This window comes from Aedes albopictus, chromosome 3 (genome assembly GCF_035046485.1).
Source record: "Aedes albopictus strain Foshan chromosome 3, AalbF5, whole genome shotgun sequence".
In the NCBI taxonomy this organism is placed as follows: Eukaryota; Metazoa; Arthropoda; class Insecta; order Diptera; family Culicidae; genus Aedes; species Aedes albopictus.
The window spans coordinates 427491771-427509981 of NC_085138.1; the positions used below are offsets into that span (position 1 = coordinate 427491771).

Consider the following 18211-nt stretch of genomic DNA (forward strand, 5'->3'; position numbering starts at 1 on the left):
CACAACTTTCTTCGTAAACAAAACCAGCGCACCTGAGCTTCTTATTTTAAGCTTATTACAAGTGAGCAAGAACAGAATAATAAAATGCACTGTTGTTTGAAACTGCTTCGAGAGATTTGTGCGTTTAAAGTTCTGATGGACTGTTGAAGCGGGATTTTATGACGTTTGTCCTTAAGTAAACTTCAGTTTAAAAACTGTAACTCAGCTACATCTGTTACTTGGGAATTCCTTGGGTTTCCAATGAAGCAATATCTAAAGGATTCCATAGAAATTTCAAAAAAGGTCCTAGATTAATTTCTGGACTATTGTGGTTTCCCAGTCTAAGAAAATGAAACGGCTAGTTTGCATAGCCCGACGTTTCGGTCCCGTGTGTTGGCCCTTTTCGAAGGATAAGCGGTCAAACGTCTCTCGTTATACGGTTGGTGAATGCAGCTTGAGAGGTGGAGCTTCTCGTAATGCCTTTTAACATTTAACAAAGAACTTCTTCTTTATTTCTGGAGCAATCTCTAGAAAACTTTGCAGTAATTTCGAAATGAAGCTTTGAAAGGAAAAAGACAAGCACTCGATACTGAAGTAGTCTGTAAGTCGCAGACAAAATAGGCCTATACGTGAGAAGACAAGCAAAGTAGTGGAATTAAAAGGAATTCACACGTCGTTTTCTAGTTTTTCTTTAAACATTTCATCTTTTAGTTTTTCTTTTGCAATAGTGAAGTGTTTTTCAAACTTTAACTAGTAATGCAAATGCTAAAGTGTTAACGACATCCTCCCAGATGGGTTTGTGAAAAAGAAGTGTTCATGGTGTGGCTTCGTAGTCAGATTGGCTTTCTATTCCGCAGAATAATTACCTGTTCTGTGGCTTAGTTGGTTAAAGAGCCGGTCTAGCGAATACGGAGTCGTGGATTCGAATCCCACCATAATGCATTTTTTTCCACAAATTTCATTTCTCAATATGTCAATTAGCAACATTTCGTGCCTTCTGATTACAAGTTTTTCCAGTATGTTTCAGACATACCAGCAAATCTGATAAAATGCCAGTAAAAGGCAATTTGTATCATTGCACCCTTTGAGAACGTCCATTAATGGCGTAGCATTTTTTGGCTGATTTTTTACTTCTCCCCGCCCCCCTTCGTTGCATGTTTCCTATACCTAATACATGGCTCGTCACACAATCCCAGACTCCCCTCTACCCACTAAAAAGCTGCGTCATTTATGGACGCTCCCTTGGAAGAATGCTTGAAACATTTCACAAAAATTTCTCTAGCACATACATTGTTGAAAGGATCGTGGCGGAAGCTATAGAATCGATGGAGAAATTGCTGGAGGTATTCTTGGAGAAAGCCTTGAAGAATTCAACTAATACTTCTTGTTGGGCTACTAATTTGAATTTCAACAGTAAACTGTAACCAAATTCCTGTATGGATACACTCCTAAACTTTGGAAAAGGTTTTAGAAGAGTTCCTGATATGATGAAGTCCTGAAACAACCCCTGTAGGAATTCCTGGAGTGATTCTTGGAGAAAGACCTCGAGAGTCTAGTTCTAGTAAAAAGATATCCTTGATTTTTTTTAATAGTAGTAGTTCCTACCCCATGCTTCCATGGGTGTAAGATAAAGATCGACAGCTATGAGTAGTGTGCTTAGATTATAATGCAGCGTGGGCACTGTTGTGCTTTTGAGCTATATTGTGGAGGATTCAGGGCTGAAAGTAACTAAGCAAATGTATGTTATTTAGAAGTTTTGTTAAGTTGTGGAATCCTGTGATTTTTTTTATTAAAACAAAACCAATATACAGGGTGTTTGGTTCCGGGTTTTGGATATTTTCAGGGCTGATAGGTCTTGATGAGAGATGAAAAAGTTCCCATGGAACATAGGGTCGGAAATCACTGCTAAGTGAGTTAATCACATTTTAAGTTTTTAATTTTTGGTTATCTTTGAAGTCCTATATCTACTAAACTATCAATCGTACAAACTTTCTCAGCGCACGAATTGAAAGCTAATTACTTCTACTTTCTTAGTCTCTTGGACGTAAACTTTGTAAAAATAGTTTAAAAGGCCTTAAATTGAAAAATAATGCAAAATTGGTCGAAAAAATCCACTCTTTTTTGGACATTTTTGATGATTTAAATATGAAAATAAAGCTTATGTTAAAAAAGTTCTTCTACAAAACATGCACGAACTTGTTCCCTAAAAATGTTTCTTAGACACCAAAACTCTATCTTTTGTAGTTAAGCCAAAAAATGTTTTTGAAAATAACGTTCCAAATTGCATTAACTTCATGCCAAAACAATGGTCATCACCCTATCCGTCGTGCGTTCGTGTGCTGTTGCTCTACGGCATGAGGACGACTACTGCTGCTGGCTTGGCTGCTGGTGATGTCATCGTATACAGAAAACGAGCTCGCTCTTTGTCGCGTCACATCTCCGCCTGTGGAATCATTCGAGGCGGAGTTTGGATTTGCGCATACTAAGTGCAACGTGCAGTTAACTTGTTTTTCGACGGAGCGAAAGGAAAGCGCCGACGAAAGTGTATTTACAAGAGCAACCATTTAAATCCTTCGCACTCGTAGCTCTGCTGCGGTGCTGTTCAGATGGGGGGGGTCTGTGCGTGCGGTCATTTAGAGCATGCACTTATTTGATGCATTTCATTTTTTTTTGTATGATGTGCAAGGATGATTCTTCTAATTTCTTGCATAACACTCCCTCTGGGACAGAGCCTGTTTCTCAGCTCAGTTGTAAAACATACAGCAATAAATTCCTTTGGAACCAATCATGGCCGTCCTTGGGAAATGATACCTTTGGGGAATCTAATCAACAAATTGGCCATTTTAGGAGAAGTTGGGGATTCTTAAGGGACATTGGGGATTTTTAGGCGATATTGGGGATTTTTAAGGAACATTGGGGATTTTAAGGAGATGTTGGGGCGGATAAAGGGAACTTAGGAATCATGGGGGTTGGACATTTTAGGAGAAGTTGGGGATTCTTAAGGGACATTGGGAATTTTTAGGCGATATTGGGGAATCCAATCAACAAGTTGACCATTTTAGGAGATATTGGGGATTCTTAAGGGACATTGGGGATATTTAGGCGATATTGGGGAGGGTAGAGGGAACTTAGGAATCATGGTCGTCCTTGGGAAATGATACCTTTGGGGAATCTAATCAACAAATTGTCCATTTTAGGAGAAGTTGGGAATTCTTAAGGGACATTGGGGATTTTAAGGAGATATTGGGGCGGATAAAGGGAACTTAGGAATCATGGGGGTTGGACATTTTAGGAGAAGTTGGGGATTCTTAAGGGACATTGGGAATTTTTAGGCGATATTGGGGAATCTAATCAACAAGTTGGCCATTTTAGGAGAAGTTGGGGATTCTTAAGGGACATTGGGGATATTTAAGCGATATTGGGGAATCCAATCAACAAGTTGACCATTTTAGGAGATATTGGGGATTCTTAAGGGACATTGGGGATATTTAGGCGATATTGGGGAGGGTAGAGGGAACTTAGGAATCATGGCCGTCCTTGGGAAATGATACCTTTGGGGAATCTAATCAACAAGTTGGCCATTTTAGGAGAAGTTGGGGATTCTTAAGGGACATTGGGGATATTTAGGCGATATTGGGGAGGGTAGAGGGAACTTAGGAATCATGGCCGTCCTTGGGAAATGATACCTTTGGGGAATCTAATCAACAAATTGTCCATTTTAGGAGAAGTTGGGAATTCTTAAGGGACATTGGGGATTTTAAGGAGATATTGGTGATTTTTAAGGAACATTGGGGATTTTTAGGAGATATTGGGGCGGGTAAAGGGAACTTAGGAATCATGGGGGTCCTTGGGATTTGATACCTTTGGGGAATCTAATCAACAAGTTGGACATTTTAGGAGATATTGGGGATTCTTAAGGGACATTGGGGATTTTAAGGAGATATTGGGTAGGGTAAAGGGAACTCAGGAATCATGGGGGTCCACGGGAATTGATACCTTTGGGGAATCTAATCAACAAGTTGGACATTTTAGGAGAAGTTGGGGATTCTTAAGAAACATTGGGGATTTTTAGGAGATACTGGGGCTTTTTAAGGAACATTGGGGATTTTTAAGAAACATTGGGGATTTTTAGGAGATATTGGGAAGGGGAAAGAGAACTGAGGAATAATGGGGGTCCTTGGGAAATGATACCTTTGGGGAATCTAATCAACAAGTTGGCCATTTTAGGAGAAGTTGGGGATTCTTAAGGGACATTGGGGATTTTTAGGGGATATTGGGGAATCTAATCAACAAGTTGACCATTTTAGGAGATATTGGGGATTTTTAAGGAACATTGGGGATTTTTAGGAGATATTGGGTAGGGTAAAGGGAACTTAGGAATCATGGCGGTCCTCGGGAAATGATACCTTTGGGGAATCTAATCAACAAGTTGGACAGTTTAGAAGAAGTTATGGATTATTAAGGAACATTGGGGATTTTTAGGAGATATTGAGGATTTTTAAGGACTATTGGGGATTTTTAAGGCACATTGGGGATTTTAGGAGATATTGGGGAGGGTATGGGGAACTTAGGAATCATGGGGGAACCTTTGGGGAATCTAATCAACAAGTTGGCCATTTTAGGAGAAGTTGGGGATTCTTTAGAGACATTGGGGATTTTTAGGAGATATTGGGGATTTTAAGGAACATTGGGGATTTTTAGGAGTTATTGGGGATTTTTAAGGAACATTGGGGATTTTTAAGGAACATTGGGGAATTTTAGGAAATATTAAGAAGGGGAAAAGGGAACTTAGGAATCATGGCGGTGCTCAGGAAATGATACCTTTGGGGAATCTTATCAACAAGTTGGCCATTTTAGGAGAAGTTGGGGATTCTTAATAGACATTGGGGATTTTTCGGCGATATTGGGGAATCTAATCAACAAGTTGACCATTTTAGGATATATTGGGGATTTTTAAGGAACATTGGGGATTTTTAGAAAATATTGGGAAGGGTAAAAGAACTTAGGAATCATGGCGGTCCTCGGGATATGATACCTTTGGGGAATCTAATCGACAAGTCGATCATTTTAGGAGAAGTTGGGGATTCTTGAAGAACATTGGGGATTTTAAGGAGATATTGGGGATTTTTAAGGAACATTAAGGATTTTTAAGGAAAATTGGGGGTTATTAGGAGATATTGGGAAGGGGAAAAGGGAACTTAAGAATCATGGGGGTCCTTGGGATATGATACCTTTGTGGAATCTAATCAACAAGTTCGACATTTTAGGAGAAGTTGGGGATTCTTAAGGGACATTGGGGATTTTAAGGCGATATTGGGTAGGGTAAAGGGAACTTAGGAATCATGGCGGTCCACGGCAATTGATACCTTTGGGGAATCTAATCAACAAGTTGGCCATTTTAGGAGAAGTTGGGGATTCTTAAGAAACATTGGGGATTTTTAGGAGAAATTGGGGCTTTTTAAGAAACATTGAGAATTTTTAAGGAACATTGGGGAATTTTAGGAGATATTGGGAAGGGGAAAAGGGAACTTAGGAACCATGGAGGTCCTTGGGATATGATACCTTTGGGGAATCTAATCAACAAGTTGTCCATTTTAGGAGAAGTTGGGGAATCTTAAGGAACATTGGGAATTTTTAGGAGATATTGGGGATTTTTAAGGAACATTGGGGATTTTTAGGAGATATTGGGGAGGGTTGAGGGAACTTAGGAATCATATGGGTCCTTGGGAAATGATACCTTTGGGGAATCTAATCAACAAGTTGGACATTTTAGGAGAAGTTGGGGATTCTTAAGGAACATTGGGGATTTTTAGGAGATATTGTGGATTTTTAAGGAACATTGAGGATTTTTAAGGAACATTGGGGATTTTTAGAAGATATTGGGGATTTTAAGGGAACATTGGGGATTTTTAGGAGAAATTGGAGATTTTTAAGAAACTTTGGGGATTTTCAGGAGATATTGGAGATTTTTCATGACGTTGGGGAATTTTAGAAGATATTGGGAACTTTTCAAGGAGTGTTGGGAATTGTAGGAGATATTATGGAGGGTAATCGGAACTTGGGGGTCCTTGGGAAATGATACCTTTGGGATTCGTTAGATTTAGTTGGACCTCTTAGGAGAAGTTGGGGGTTCTTCAAGAACATTGGAAATTTGAGGAGATATTGGGGATTTTATAAGGAATGTTGGGGCTTTTTAGAAGATATAGGGGATTTTTTAAGGAATTTTGGGGCTTTTGAGAAGGTATTGGAGATTTTTTAAGGAAATATTGGGATTTAAGGAAATATTGAGGAGGGTAAGGGGAACTTAGGAATTATGGGGGTCTGCATGGGAAATTATTCCTTTGGGGAACCTTAGCAACAAGTTGAACATTTTAGCAGAAGTAGGGGATTTTTTAGGAAACATTGGTAATTTTTAGGAGATATTGGAGAGGGTAAAGAAAATATAGGAATCATGGAGGTCTTCTTAGGAAAAAATGCCTTTGGGAAATCTATCGAATAAGTTGGACGTTTTAGGAGAAGTTGAGGATTCTCAAGGATCATTGAGAATTTTTTGGAGATATTGGGATTTTTTATGGAACGTTCGGGATTTTTAGGAAATATTGGGGAGGATATAGGGAACTTAGGAATAATGGGCGTCCTTGGGAAATGATACCCTTGGGGAATCTAAACAACAAGTTGGACATTTTAGAAGAAGTTAGGGATTCTTAAGGAGAAATTAGGGATTTTTAAAGGAACGTTTGAGATCATTTTCCAAGAAACCCCATGATTCTTAAGTTCCCTTTTCCCTCCGCAATATCTCCTAAAAAATCCCAACGATTTTTAAAAATCCTCAATGACTTCTAAAAATCCCCAATGTTTCTTTAAAATCCCCAATATTCCTTAAGAATCCCCAACTTCTTTTAAAATGTCCAACTTGTCGATTAGATTCCCCAAAGGCAACATTTCCCAAGGACTCCCATGATTCCTAAGTACCCATGACCCTCCCCAATATCTCCTAAAATTCCTAATGTTCCTTAAGAATCCCCAACTACTCCTAAAATGTCCCTTTACCCTACCCAATATCTCCTCAAAATCCCCAATGTACCTTAAAAATCAAGGAACAAAAATCCCCAATATCTCCTAAAAATCCCCAATGTTCCTTAAAAATTCTCAATATCTCCTAAAAATTCCCAATGTTCCTTAAGAATCCCCAACTTCTCCTAACATGTCCTTTTACCTTCCCCAATATCTCCTCAAAATCCCCAATGTTCCTTAAAAATCAAGGAACAAAAATCCCCAATATCTCCTAAAAATGTCCAACTTGTTGATTAGATTTCCCATAGGTATAATCTCCCAAGGACCCCCGTGATTCCTAAGTTCTCTTTGCCTTCCCCAATATCTCCTAAAAATTCTTAATGATCCTTAAAAATCCCCAATATCTCCTAAAAATTCTCAATGTTTCTTAAGAATCCCCAACTTCTCCTAAAATGTCCAACTTGTTGATTAGATTCCCCAAAGGTATCATTTCCCAAGGACCCCCATGATTCTTAAGTTCCCTTTACCCTCCCCAATATCGCCTAAAATCCCCAATATCTCCTAAAAAGGCCAACATGTTGATTAGATTCCCCAAAGGTATCATTTCCCAAGGACCCTCATGATTCCTAAGTTCCCTTTACCCGCCCTAATATCTCCTAAAAATCCCCAATGTTCCTTAAAAATCCCCAATATCTCCTAAAAATCCCCAATGTACCTTGAGAATCCCCAATGTTCCTTAAAAATCCCCAATATCTCCTTAAAATCCCCAATGTTCCTTAATAATCCCCAACTTCTTCTGAAATGTCCAACTTGTTAATTAGATTCCCCAAAAGTATCATTTCTCAAGGACCCCCATGATTCCTAAGTTCTTTTTACCCGCCCCAATATCTCCTAAAAATACCCAATGTTTCTTAAGAATCCCGAACTTATCCTAAAATGGCCAACTTGTTGATTAGCTTCCCCAATATCGCCTAAAAATTCCCAATGTCCCTTAAGAATTCCCAACTTCTCCTAAAATGGCCAATTTGTTGATTAGATTCCCCAAAGGTATCAAATCCCAAGGAACCCCATGATTCCTAAGTTCCCTTTTCCCCTTCCCAATATCTCCTAAAATTCCCCAATGTTCCTTAAAAATCCCCAATGTTCCTTAAAAAGCCCCAATATCTCCTTAAAATCCCCAATGTCCCTTAAGAATCACCAACTTCTCCTTAAATGGCCAACTTGTTGATTAGATTCCCCAAAGGTATCAAATCCCAAGGACCCCCATGATTCCTAAGTTCCCTTTATCAGCCCCAATATCTCCTTAAAATCCCCAATGTTCCTTAAAAACCCCCAATATTGCCTAAAAATCCCCAATGTCCCTTGAGAATCCCCAACTTCTCCTAAAATGGCCAACTTGTTGATTAGATTCCCCAAAGGTATCACTTCCCAAGGACCCCCATGATTCTTAAGTTCCCTTTTCCCCTTCCCAATATCTCCTAAAAAATCCCAATGTCCCTTGAGAATCCCCAATGTTCCTTACAAATCCCCAATACAGTCAGGTCTTTTTTACGCGGTTTTCATTTACGCGGCCGCGTAAATGAAAACTCCATATAAAAAAAAAAATCATCGTCTTATTTTTGCATGATTCGTCGAGAAATGGTGAGACTTTTTTTACGCGGTTTTTCGAATTTTGAACTGAGTTTTTTTTTTACGCGGTACGTATCCCCCGCGTAAAAAAAAACCTGACTGTATCTCCTAAAAATCCCCAATGTTCCTTAAGAATCCCCAACTTCTCCAAAAATGTCCGACTTGTTGATTAGATTCCCCAAAGGTATCATATCCCAAGGACCCCCATGATTCCTAAGTTCTCTTTACCCACCCCAATATCTCCTTAAAATCTCCAATGTTCCATAAGAATCCCCAACTTCTCCTAAAATGTCCGACTTGTCGATTAGATTCCCCAAAGGTATCATATCCCAAGGACGGCCATGATTCCTAAGATCCCTTTACCCTCCCCAATATCGCCTAAATATCCCCAATGTCCCTTACAAATCCCCAATATCTCCTAAAATGGTCAACTTGTTGATTAGATTCCCCAATATCGCCTAAAAATTCCCAATGTCCCTTAAGAATCCCCAACTTCTCCTAAAATGTCCAATTTGTTGATTAGATTCCCCAAAGGTATCATTTCCCAAGGACGGCCATGATTCCTAAGTTCCCTTTACCCTCCCCAATATCTCCTTAAAATCCCCAATGTTCCTTAAAAATCCCCAATATCGCCTAAAAATCCCCAATGTCCCTTAAGAATCCCCAACTTCTCCTAAAATGGACAATTTGTTGATTAGATTCCCCAAAGGTATCATTTCCCAAGGACGGCCATGATTCCTAAGTTCCCTCTACCCTCCCCAATATCGCCTAAATATCCCCAATGTCCCTTAAAAATCCCCAATATCTCCTAAAATGGTCAACTTGTTGATTAGATTCCCCAATATCGCCTAAAAATTCCCAATGTCCCTTAAGAATTCCCAACTTCTCCTAAAATGTCCAACCCCCATGATTTCTAAATTCCCTTTATCCGCCCCAATATCTCCTTAAAATCCCCAATGTTCCTTAAAAATCCCCAATATCGCCTAAAAATCCCCAATGTCCCTTAAGAATCCCCAACTTCTCCTAAAATGTCCAACCCCCATGATTCCTAAGGTCCCTTTATCCGCCCCAATATCTCCTTAAAATCCCCAATGTTCCTTAAAAATCTCCAATATCGCCTAAAAATCCCCAATGTCCCTTAAGAATCCCCAACTTCTCCTAAAATGTCCAACCCCCATGATTCCTAAGTTCCCTTTATCCGCCCCAATATCTCCTTAAAATCCCCAATGTTCCTTAAAAATCCCCAATATCGCCTAAAAATTCCCAATGTCCCTTAAGAATCCCCAACTTCTCCTAAAATGTCCAACCCCCATGATTCCTAAGTTCCCTTTATCCGCCACAATATCTCCTTAAAATCCCCAATGTTCCTTAAAAATCCCCAATATCGCCTAAAAATCCCCAATGTCCCTTAAGAATCCCCAACTTCTCCTAAAATGGCCAACTTGTTGATTAGATTCCCTAATCTATCATATCCCAAGGACCCCCATGATTGCTAATTTCCCTTTACCTTCCCCAATATCGCCTAAAAATCCCCAATGTCTCTTAAGAATCCACAACTTCTCCTAAAATGTCCAACTTGTTGATTAGATTCCCCAAAGGTATCAATTGCCGTGGACCGCCATGATTCCTAAGTTCCCTTTACCCTACCCAATATCGCCTTAAAATCCCCAATGTCCCTTAAGAATCCCCAACTTCTCCTAAAATGTCGAACTTGTTGATTAGATTCCTCAAAAGTATCATACCCCAAGGACCCCCATGATTCTTAAGTTCCCTTTTCCCCTTCCCAATAACTCCTAATAACCCCCAATTTTCCTTAAAAATCCTCAATGTTCCTTAAAAATCCCCAATATCTCCTTAAAATCCCCAATGTTCCTCAAGAATCCCCAACTTCTCCTAAAATGATCGACTTGTCGATTAGATTCCCCAAAGGTATCATATCCCGAGGACCGCCATGATTCCTAAGTTCTTTTACCCTTCCCAATATCTTCTAAAAATCCCCAATGTTCCATAAAATTCCCCAATATATCCTAAAATGGTCAACTTGTTGATTAGATTCCCCAATATCGCCGAAAAATCCCCAATGTCTATTAAGAATTCCTAACTTCTCCTAAAATGGCCAACTTGTTGATAAGATTCCCCAAAGGTATCATTTCCTAAGTTCCCTTTTCCCCTTCCCAATATTTCCTAAAATTCCCCAATGTTCCTTAAAAATCCGCAATGTTCCTTAAAAATCCCCAATAACTCCTAAAAATCCCCAATGTTCCTTAAAATCCCCAATATCTCTTAAAAATCCCCAATGTCTCTAAAGAATCCCCAACTTCTCCTAAAATGGCCAACTTGTTGATTAGATTCCCCAAAGGTATCATTTCCCAAGGACCCCCATTATTCCTCAGTTCTCTTTCCCCTTCCCAATATCTCCTAAAAATCCCCAATGTTCCTTAAAAAGCCCCAGTATCTCCTAAAAATCCCCAATGTTTCTTAAGAATCCCCAACTTCTCCTAAAATGTCCAACTTGTTGATTAGATTCCCCAAAGGTATCAATTCCCGTGGACCCCCATGATTCCTGAGTTCCCTTTACCCTACCCAATATCGCCTTAAAATCCCCAATGTCCCTTAAGAATCCCCAATATCTCCTAAAATGTCCAACTTTTTGATTAGATTCCCCAAAGGTATCAAATCCCAAGGACCCCCATGATTCCTAAGTTCCCTTTAACCGCCCCAATATCTCCTAAAAATCCCCAATGTTCCTTAAAAATCACCAATATCTCCTTAAAATCCCCAATGTCCCTTAAGAATCCCCAACTTCTCCTAAAATGGACAATTTGTTGATTAGATTCCCCAAAGGTATCATTTCCCAAGGACGGCCATGATTCCTAAGTTCCCTCTACCCTCCCCAATATCGCCTAAATATCCCCAATGTCCCTTAAGAATCCCCAACTTCTCCTAAAATGGCCAACTTGTTGATTAGATTCCCCAAAGGTATCATTTCCCAAGGACGGCCATGATTCCTAAGTTCCCTCTACTCTCCCCAATATCGCCTAAATATCCCCAATGTCCCTTAAGAATCCCCAATATCTCCTAAAATGGTCAACTTGTTTATTGGATTCCCCAATATCGCTTAAATATCCCCAATGTCCCTTAAGAATCCCCAACTTCTCCTAAAATGGCCAACTTGTTGATTAGATTCCCCAATATCGCCTAAAAATTCCCAATGTCCCTTAAGAATCCCCAACTTCTCCTAAAATGTCCAACCCCCATGATTCCTAAGTTCCCTTTATCCGCCCCAATATCTCCTTAAAATCCCCAATGTTCCTTAAAAATCCCCAATATCGCCTAAAAATCCCCAATGTCCCTTAAGAATCCCCAACTTCTCCTAAAATGGCCAATTTGTTGATTAGATTCCCCAAAGGTATCATATCCCAAGGACCCCCATGATTCTTAAGTTCCCTTTTTCCCTTCCCAATGTCTCCTAAAAATCCCCAATGTTCCTTAAAAATCCCCGATATCTCCTAAAAATCCCCAATGTCCCTTAAGAATCCCCAACTTCTCCTAAAATGGACAATTTGTTGATTAGATTCCCCAAAGGTATCATTTCCCAAGGACGGCCATGATTCCTAAGTTCCCTCTACCCTCCCCAATATCGCCTAAATATCCCCAATGTCCCTTAAGAATCCCCAACTTCTCCTAAAATGTCCAACCCCCATGATTCCTAAGTTCCCTTTATCCGCCCCAATATCTCCTTAAAATCCCCAATGTTCCTTAAAAAGCCCCAGTATCTCCTAAAAATCCCCAATGTTTCTTAAGAATTCCCAACTTCTCCTAAAATGTCCAACTTGTTGATTAGATTCCCCAAAGGTATCAATTCCCGTGGACCCCCATGATTCCTGAGTTCCCTTTACCCTACCCAATATCGCCTTAAAATCCCCAATGTCCCTTAAGAATCCCCAATATCTCCTAAAATGTCCAACTTTTTGATTAGATTCCCCAAAGGTATCAAATCCCAAGGACCCCCATGATTCCTAAGTTCCCTTTAAACGCCCCAATATCTCCTAAAAATCCCCAATGTTCCTTAAAAATCACCAATATCTCCTTAAAATCCCCAATGTCCCTTAAGAATCCCCAACTTCTCCTAAAATGGACAATTTGTTGATTAGATTCCCCAAAGGTATCATTTCCCAAGGACGGCCATGATTCCTAAGTTCCCTCTACCCTCCCCAATATCGCCTAAATATCCCCAATGTCCCTTAAAAATCCCCAATATCTCCTAAAATGGTCAACTTGTTGATTAGATTCCCCAATATCGCCTAAAAATTCCCAATGTCCCTTAAGAATCCCCAACTTCTCCTAAAATGTCCAACCCCCATGATTCCTAAGTTCCCTTTATCCGCCCCAATATCTCCTTAAAATCCCCAATGTCCCTTAAGAATTCCCAACTTCTCCTAAAATGGACAATTTGTTGATTAGATTCCCCAAAGGTATCATTTCCCAAGGACGACCATGATTCCTAAGTTCCCTCTACCCTCCCCAATATCGCCTAAATATCCCCAATGTCCCTTAAGAATCCCCAATATCTCCTAAAATGGTCAACTTGTTGATTGGATTCCCCAATATCGCTTAAATATCCCCAATGTCCCTTAAGAATCCCCAACTTCTCCTAAAATGGCCAACTTGTTGATTAGATTCCCCAATATCGCCTAAAAATTCCCAATGTCCCTTAAGAATCCCCAACTTCTCCTAAAATGTCCAACCCCCATGATTCTTAAGTTCCCTTTATCCGCCCCAACATCTCCTTAAAATCCCCAATGTTCCTTAAAAATCCCCAATATCGCCTAAAAATCCCCAATGTCCCTTAAGAATCCCCAACTTCTCCTAAAATGGCCAATTTGTTGATTAGATTCCCCAAAGGTATCATTTCCCAAGGACGGCCATGATTGGTTCCAAAGGAATTTATTGCTGTATGTTTTACAACTGAGCTGAGAAACAGGCTCTGTCCCAGAGGGAGTGTTATGCAAGAAATTAGAAGAATCATCCTTGCACATCATACAAAAAAAAATGAAATGCATCAAATAAGTGCATGCTCTAAATGACCGCACGCACAGACCCCCCCCATCTGAACAGCACCGCAGCAGAGCTACGAGTGCGAAGGATTTAAATGGTTGCTCTTGTAAATACACTTTCGTCGGCGCTTTCCTTTCGCTCCGTCGAAAAACAAGTTAACTGCACGTCACACTTAGTATGCGCAAATCCAAACTCCGCCTCGAATGATTCCACAGGCGGAGATGTGACGCGACAAAGAGCGAGCTCGTTTTCTGTATACAATGACATCACCAGCAGCCAAGCCAGCAGCAGTAGTCGTCCTCATGCCGTAGAGCAACAGCACACGAACGCACGACGGATAGGGTGATGACCATTGTTTTGGCATGAAGTTAATGCAATTTGGAACGTTATTTTCAAAAACATTTTTTGGCTTAACTACAAAAGATAGAGTTTTGGTGTCAAAGAAACATTTTTAGGGAACAAGTTCGTGCATGTTTTGTAGAAGAACTTTTTTAACAAAAGCTTTATTTTCATATTTAAATCATCAAAAATGTCCGAAAAAGAGTCGATTTTTTCGACCAATTTTGCATTATTTTTCAATTTAAGGCCTTTTAAACTATTTTTACAAAGTTTACGTCCAAGAGACTAAGAAAGTAGAAGTAATTAGCTTTCAATTCGTGCGCTGAGAAAGTTTGTACGATTGATAGTTTAGTAGATATAGGACTTCAAAGATAACCAAAAATTAAAAACTTAAAATGTGATTAACTCACTTAGCAGTGATTTCCGACCCTATGTTCCATGGGAACTTTTTCATCTCTCATCAAGACCTATCAGCCCTGAAAATATCCAAAACCCGGAACCAAACACCCTGTATAATAAATAAATATATAGACTGTTTCAGAAATTATAAATACACTTTCTTTATTAAATTAAATGGACAGTTCTAATGATTTTTACCAACTTCTTTCAGAGAATAGCATATTGTACTCCATATTTTTATATTTCCTTTCAATTGTCTTGATATTTTAAAGAACAGTCGAGTTCTGTAACAAATAACTTAATTTTTCAAATTCGCATTTGCACAAAGGTGTTTTTTAATGATTTCAAATTTTTTTATCATTAAATACCAAACATTTTCAAAATTTTTATCTCATTCGCTTTCTCAACAAGTTGTCTAAGGAATGCCCTGATCAAAATTTGAAAAAAATCGATAAAGACATTTCCACAACATTTTTTCGGGGATCAAGTTTCTCATTTTTTAAGGTTTTCTACGGAACATAAGAACTACCGCACAGTTTCTTAGCTTTCCTGAACGCATTTAATCTAAACAAACTTATTTTTTCAGCTCATTCGATCCTTCAGAAGACAAAGCTTGTCATACCATAAAAACGAATGCAGTAAACAGTTATTAAGACATTCGTTTGCTCAACGTTTGTTGCCACTGGTATTGTTGAGAAATTTGAAACAAAAATTTTTGTTTCGAGTAGGCCCTTAATGGTGGTTCTTGATCAAATATTCCAGTAAAAATTACTTTTACCAATCGAGAAATATCTTTTATTATCGATACAGCAATTTTCATTGTGTTTGGAAATTAAATATTTTATCTGTGAGATTTTTTTTCTTTTCTATTATGCTACATTTTTTGACCACTTTGTGCAACTTCAAATTTTAATCATCTAGTTTACAGAGCCCTATTTTTTAACTTTTTCCACAAACATCAACAAAATTGGTATTATTTGCTTCGTTAGCATGTTTACTATAAGAGCTAGAAGAAACTTTTTTGTATATTGTGCTCAAATTGGAATGGCAGGTTATCGTTAGTGTATTTATAATTTCTGAAACAGTCTATAACAACAAAATTTCAACAGGGTGTTTGGTGTTCTCGTATCGAAAATTGTTACAGAAAGAGGCATTCTGGACATTCAGAATAAAAGTATTATTATTGATTATCAAAACACATTTTTGAATGAAATCCCAGGGCACACCACGAAAGAAATTCACCTCGAAGTTTAACACGTCATTAACAAACAATAATCTTTAACCTTCAAAGTTGTTCCACGTGACGCGACGAAGCAATTTCGTAGTTACTTTGCCCCCACCGCACCGAAAGTTTCATTCCGGTTTATCATTCCCGTGTGCTTGAACCATCCGATGACGCGTCACCAAAGTTAGGAAAACATTTTCAGCTCATCATACGTACGTAAACACCGGCGACGACCCTACGTGATGCAAGACAAACTTTTTTCAAGACTTCGTTATACAACCCCCACCTGCTTCCGCAGGTCCCCACAGTTGAAAGCATCCCGCGTCACCTCGGTCTACTTCATGAAACCAGCGCAGCGACGGTAACTACCAAACATAACTTTTTCACCTGATGTTAGTACACTCTGAAGAGTGTATCCCTAGCCTTTGGTACCTAACCCAGCAGCACCACCACCATCGCCGACGCCACCGCCGTTAGTCAGCCTGCGGTAGCAATTTCAGCAACTTGCCAGCTGAAAGTGGTTTCACCTCGAGCAAGCTAACAAAACGATGCAAGATGAAAGCAGTTTCGGCGCTGCTAGTTGACTTCGGCATCAAAAAACACAAAAACGATGCAAGTTTTGATCCCCCGAATAAAATGGTGATCGCAAAGTTCGGAAGTATGCTTCTGGTAGATTCCCAAAACTTCCAAACTAATTGAGTAAAGAGAATTCTAATTTGATGAATGCATTTGCCGCAGGTGGGTTGGTGGGGATTGGAAAAATGTCAAATGAACTGCTGTTTTGACGTCACGCGATTTGGGCAGACTTACCTCCGAGTTGACATCACCATGCACCGTGCACACTAAATCGATGTCGAATCCTTCACTCGCATGCACCCACGTTTTTTCCACGGTTATATCCGGAGGGGCTGGAAGAGAAAAGAGGAAACTCAGTGAGATCGGTTTTATTTCGAAATCAATGTTAATGTTTGATGTAATGATTCATTCTGGGTACACTGAAACATTTGATTCAGACTGGCTGTGATTTTTCTAATAGTTTTCCTTGTATAGAAGACAAACCACAGTGTTATTATTTCGCCAGATACATGGTTTGAAATTGACTGAGTTATAGCAGCAAGTGCCCAAAATAGGTCCTCCTGCCCATATCGTCCCAACCCTACATACCAAAAGCAGTGCTGAAAATATCACTTCAACATATCTAAAATTCACCCACCTACAACTCATTTTAGAAGCTGAACCTGAGAATATGGCATAAGAAAAACTTGTGCGGATAGACCAGTTCTGCAAGAAAGTCACGGAAAAACCTCTTTTTTCAAATATTTAAGGTACATAAATGTCACGGATTATTTTCAAAAAATGTCAATTGATATTCAACATAAGCGGGTTTTCCGTAACTTTCTTGTAAACTTTAAGTTTTTCATATATCATATTCTCAGGTTATGCTTCTAAAATGAGCTGTAAGAGGTTGAGTATAGAGAGGCCCATATAGCCGAGGCGGTAAACGCACGGGTATTCAGCATGACCATGCTGAGGGTGACAGGTTCGATTCCCGGTCGGTCCAGGATCTTTTCGTAAAGGAAATTTCCTTGACTTCCTTGGGCATAGAGTATCTTCGTGCCTGCCACACGATATACACATGCAAAATGGTCATTGGCAGAGGAAGCTCTCAGTTAATAACTGTGGAAGTGCTCATAGAACACTAAGCTGAGAAGCAGGCTTTGTCCCAGTGAGGACGTTACGCCAAGAAGAGAGAGAGAGAGAGGTTGAGTATAGATATGTAAAAATGACATATTCAGCACTGACTAAAAGATGTCAAAGTTTGGAAAGTTTGGAAGTGACGAAAGCACCCACTTTGTAGAAGAATGGCAGTTAGAGCTATGGATCGCCAATCCTAACACGGTGGATTCGATTCCAGTTCCAGTCGGGAACATTTTCTCGATTTCCTGGCATAGCGTATCATTGTCCTTGTCTTAATTTTAAGGTAATTCCTTGCCTTGCCTTATCAGACAACATGTATACATATTCATGCTACACGGCAGGCAAAAAAGCCTGCCAAGAATAACTGTGAAAATGCTCAAAAAAAAACGAAGTTGAAGAGAAGCAGGCCAAAGTTCAAGTGGGAATGAAGAGGCATAAAAAAAAGAAAAAGAAGAAGGAGAAGAAAAAGAAGAAGGAAAAGAAAAAGAAGGAAAAGAAAAGAAGGAGAAGAAGAGGAGGAGGAAGAAGAAGGAGAATAAGAAGAATATTAATAAGAAGAAGAAGCATGAAAAAAACGTGTAATAAAAACCCAGTGGTTATAGGAGTTCTTCCAAGCATTTCTCCAGAAGTCTCTACAAAACATAAAATGAACATATTTCATGGATTATTTCCGCAATTTGGTCCAGGATTTCTCCTGGATTTTTTTTTTAGTTTCTACGAGCATCAATGCAAATGTTTCACTAGCTATTTCTCTATTTCTCAAAAAAATATTATGGAAACTCCCCCATGAATTTCTTCGAAATTGTTTAGTAATTCTTTCAAAAAATCTATGAGAGATTCGTCCAGGAAATAACCGAAAGGTTCATTTAG

At 39.3% G+C, this 18211-nt stretch overlaps 1 protein-coding gene across 1 annotated transcript in view; it reads right to left on the bottom strand.

Annotated features, from left to right (window-relative positions):
• Positions 1 to 18211, bottom strand: part of LOC109415401 (peroxidasin homolog) — a 567856-nt gene that overhangs the window by 137320 nt on the left and 412325 nt on the right. The window contains exon 7 of the mRNA XM_062856469.1: positions 16454 to 16551. Coding sequence (XP_062712453.1) covers positions 16454 to 16551 — 98 coding nt within the window. The remainder of the gene's footprint in view (positions 1 to 16453; positions 16552 to 18211) is intronic.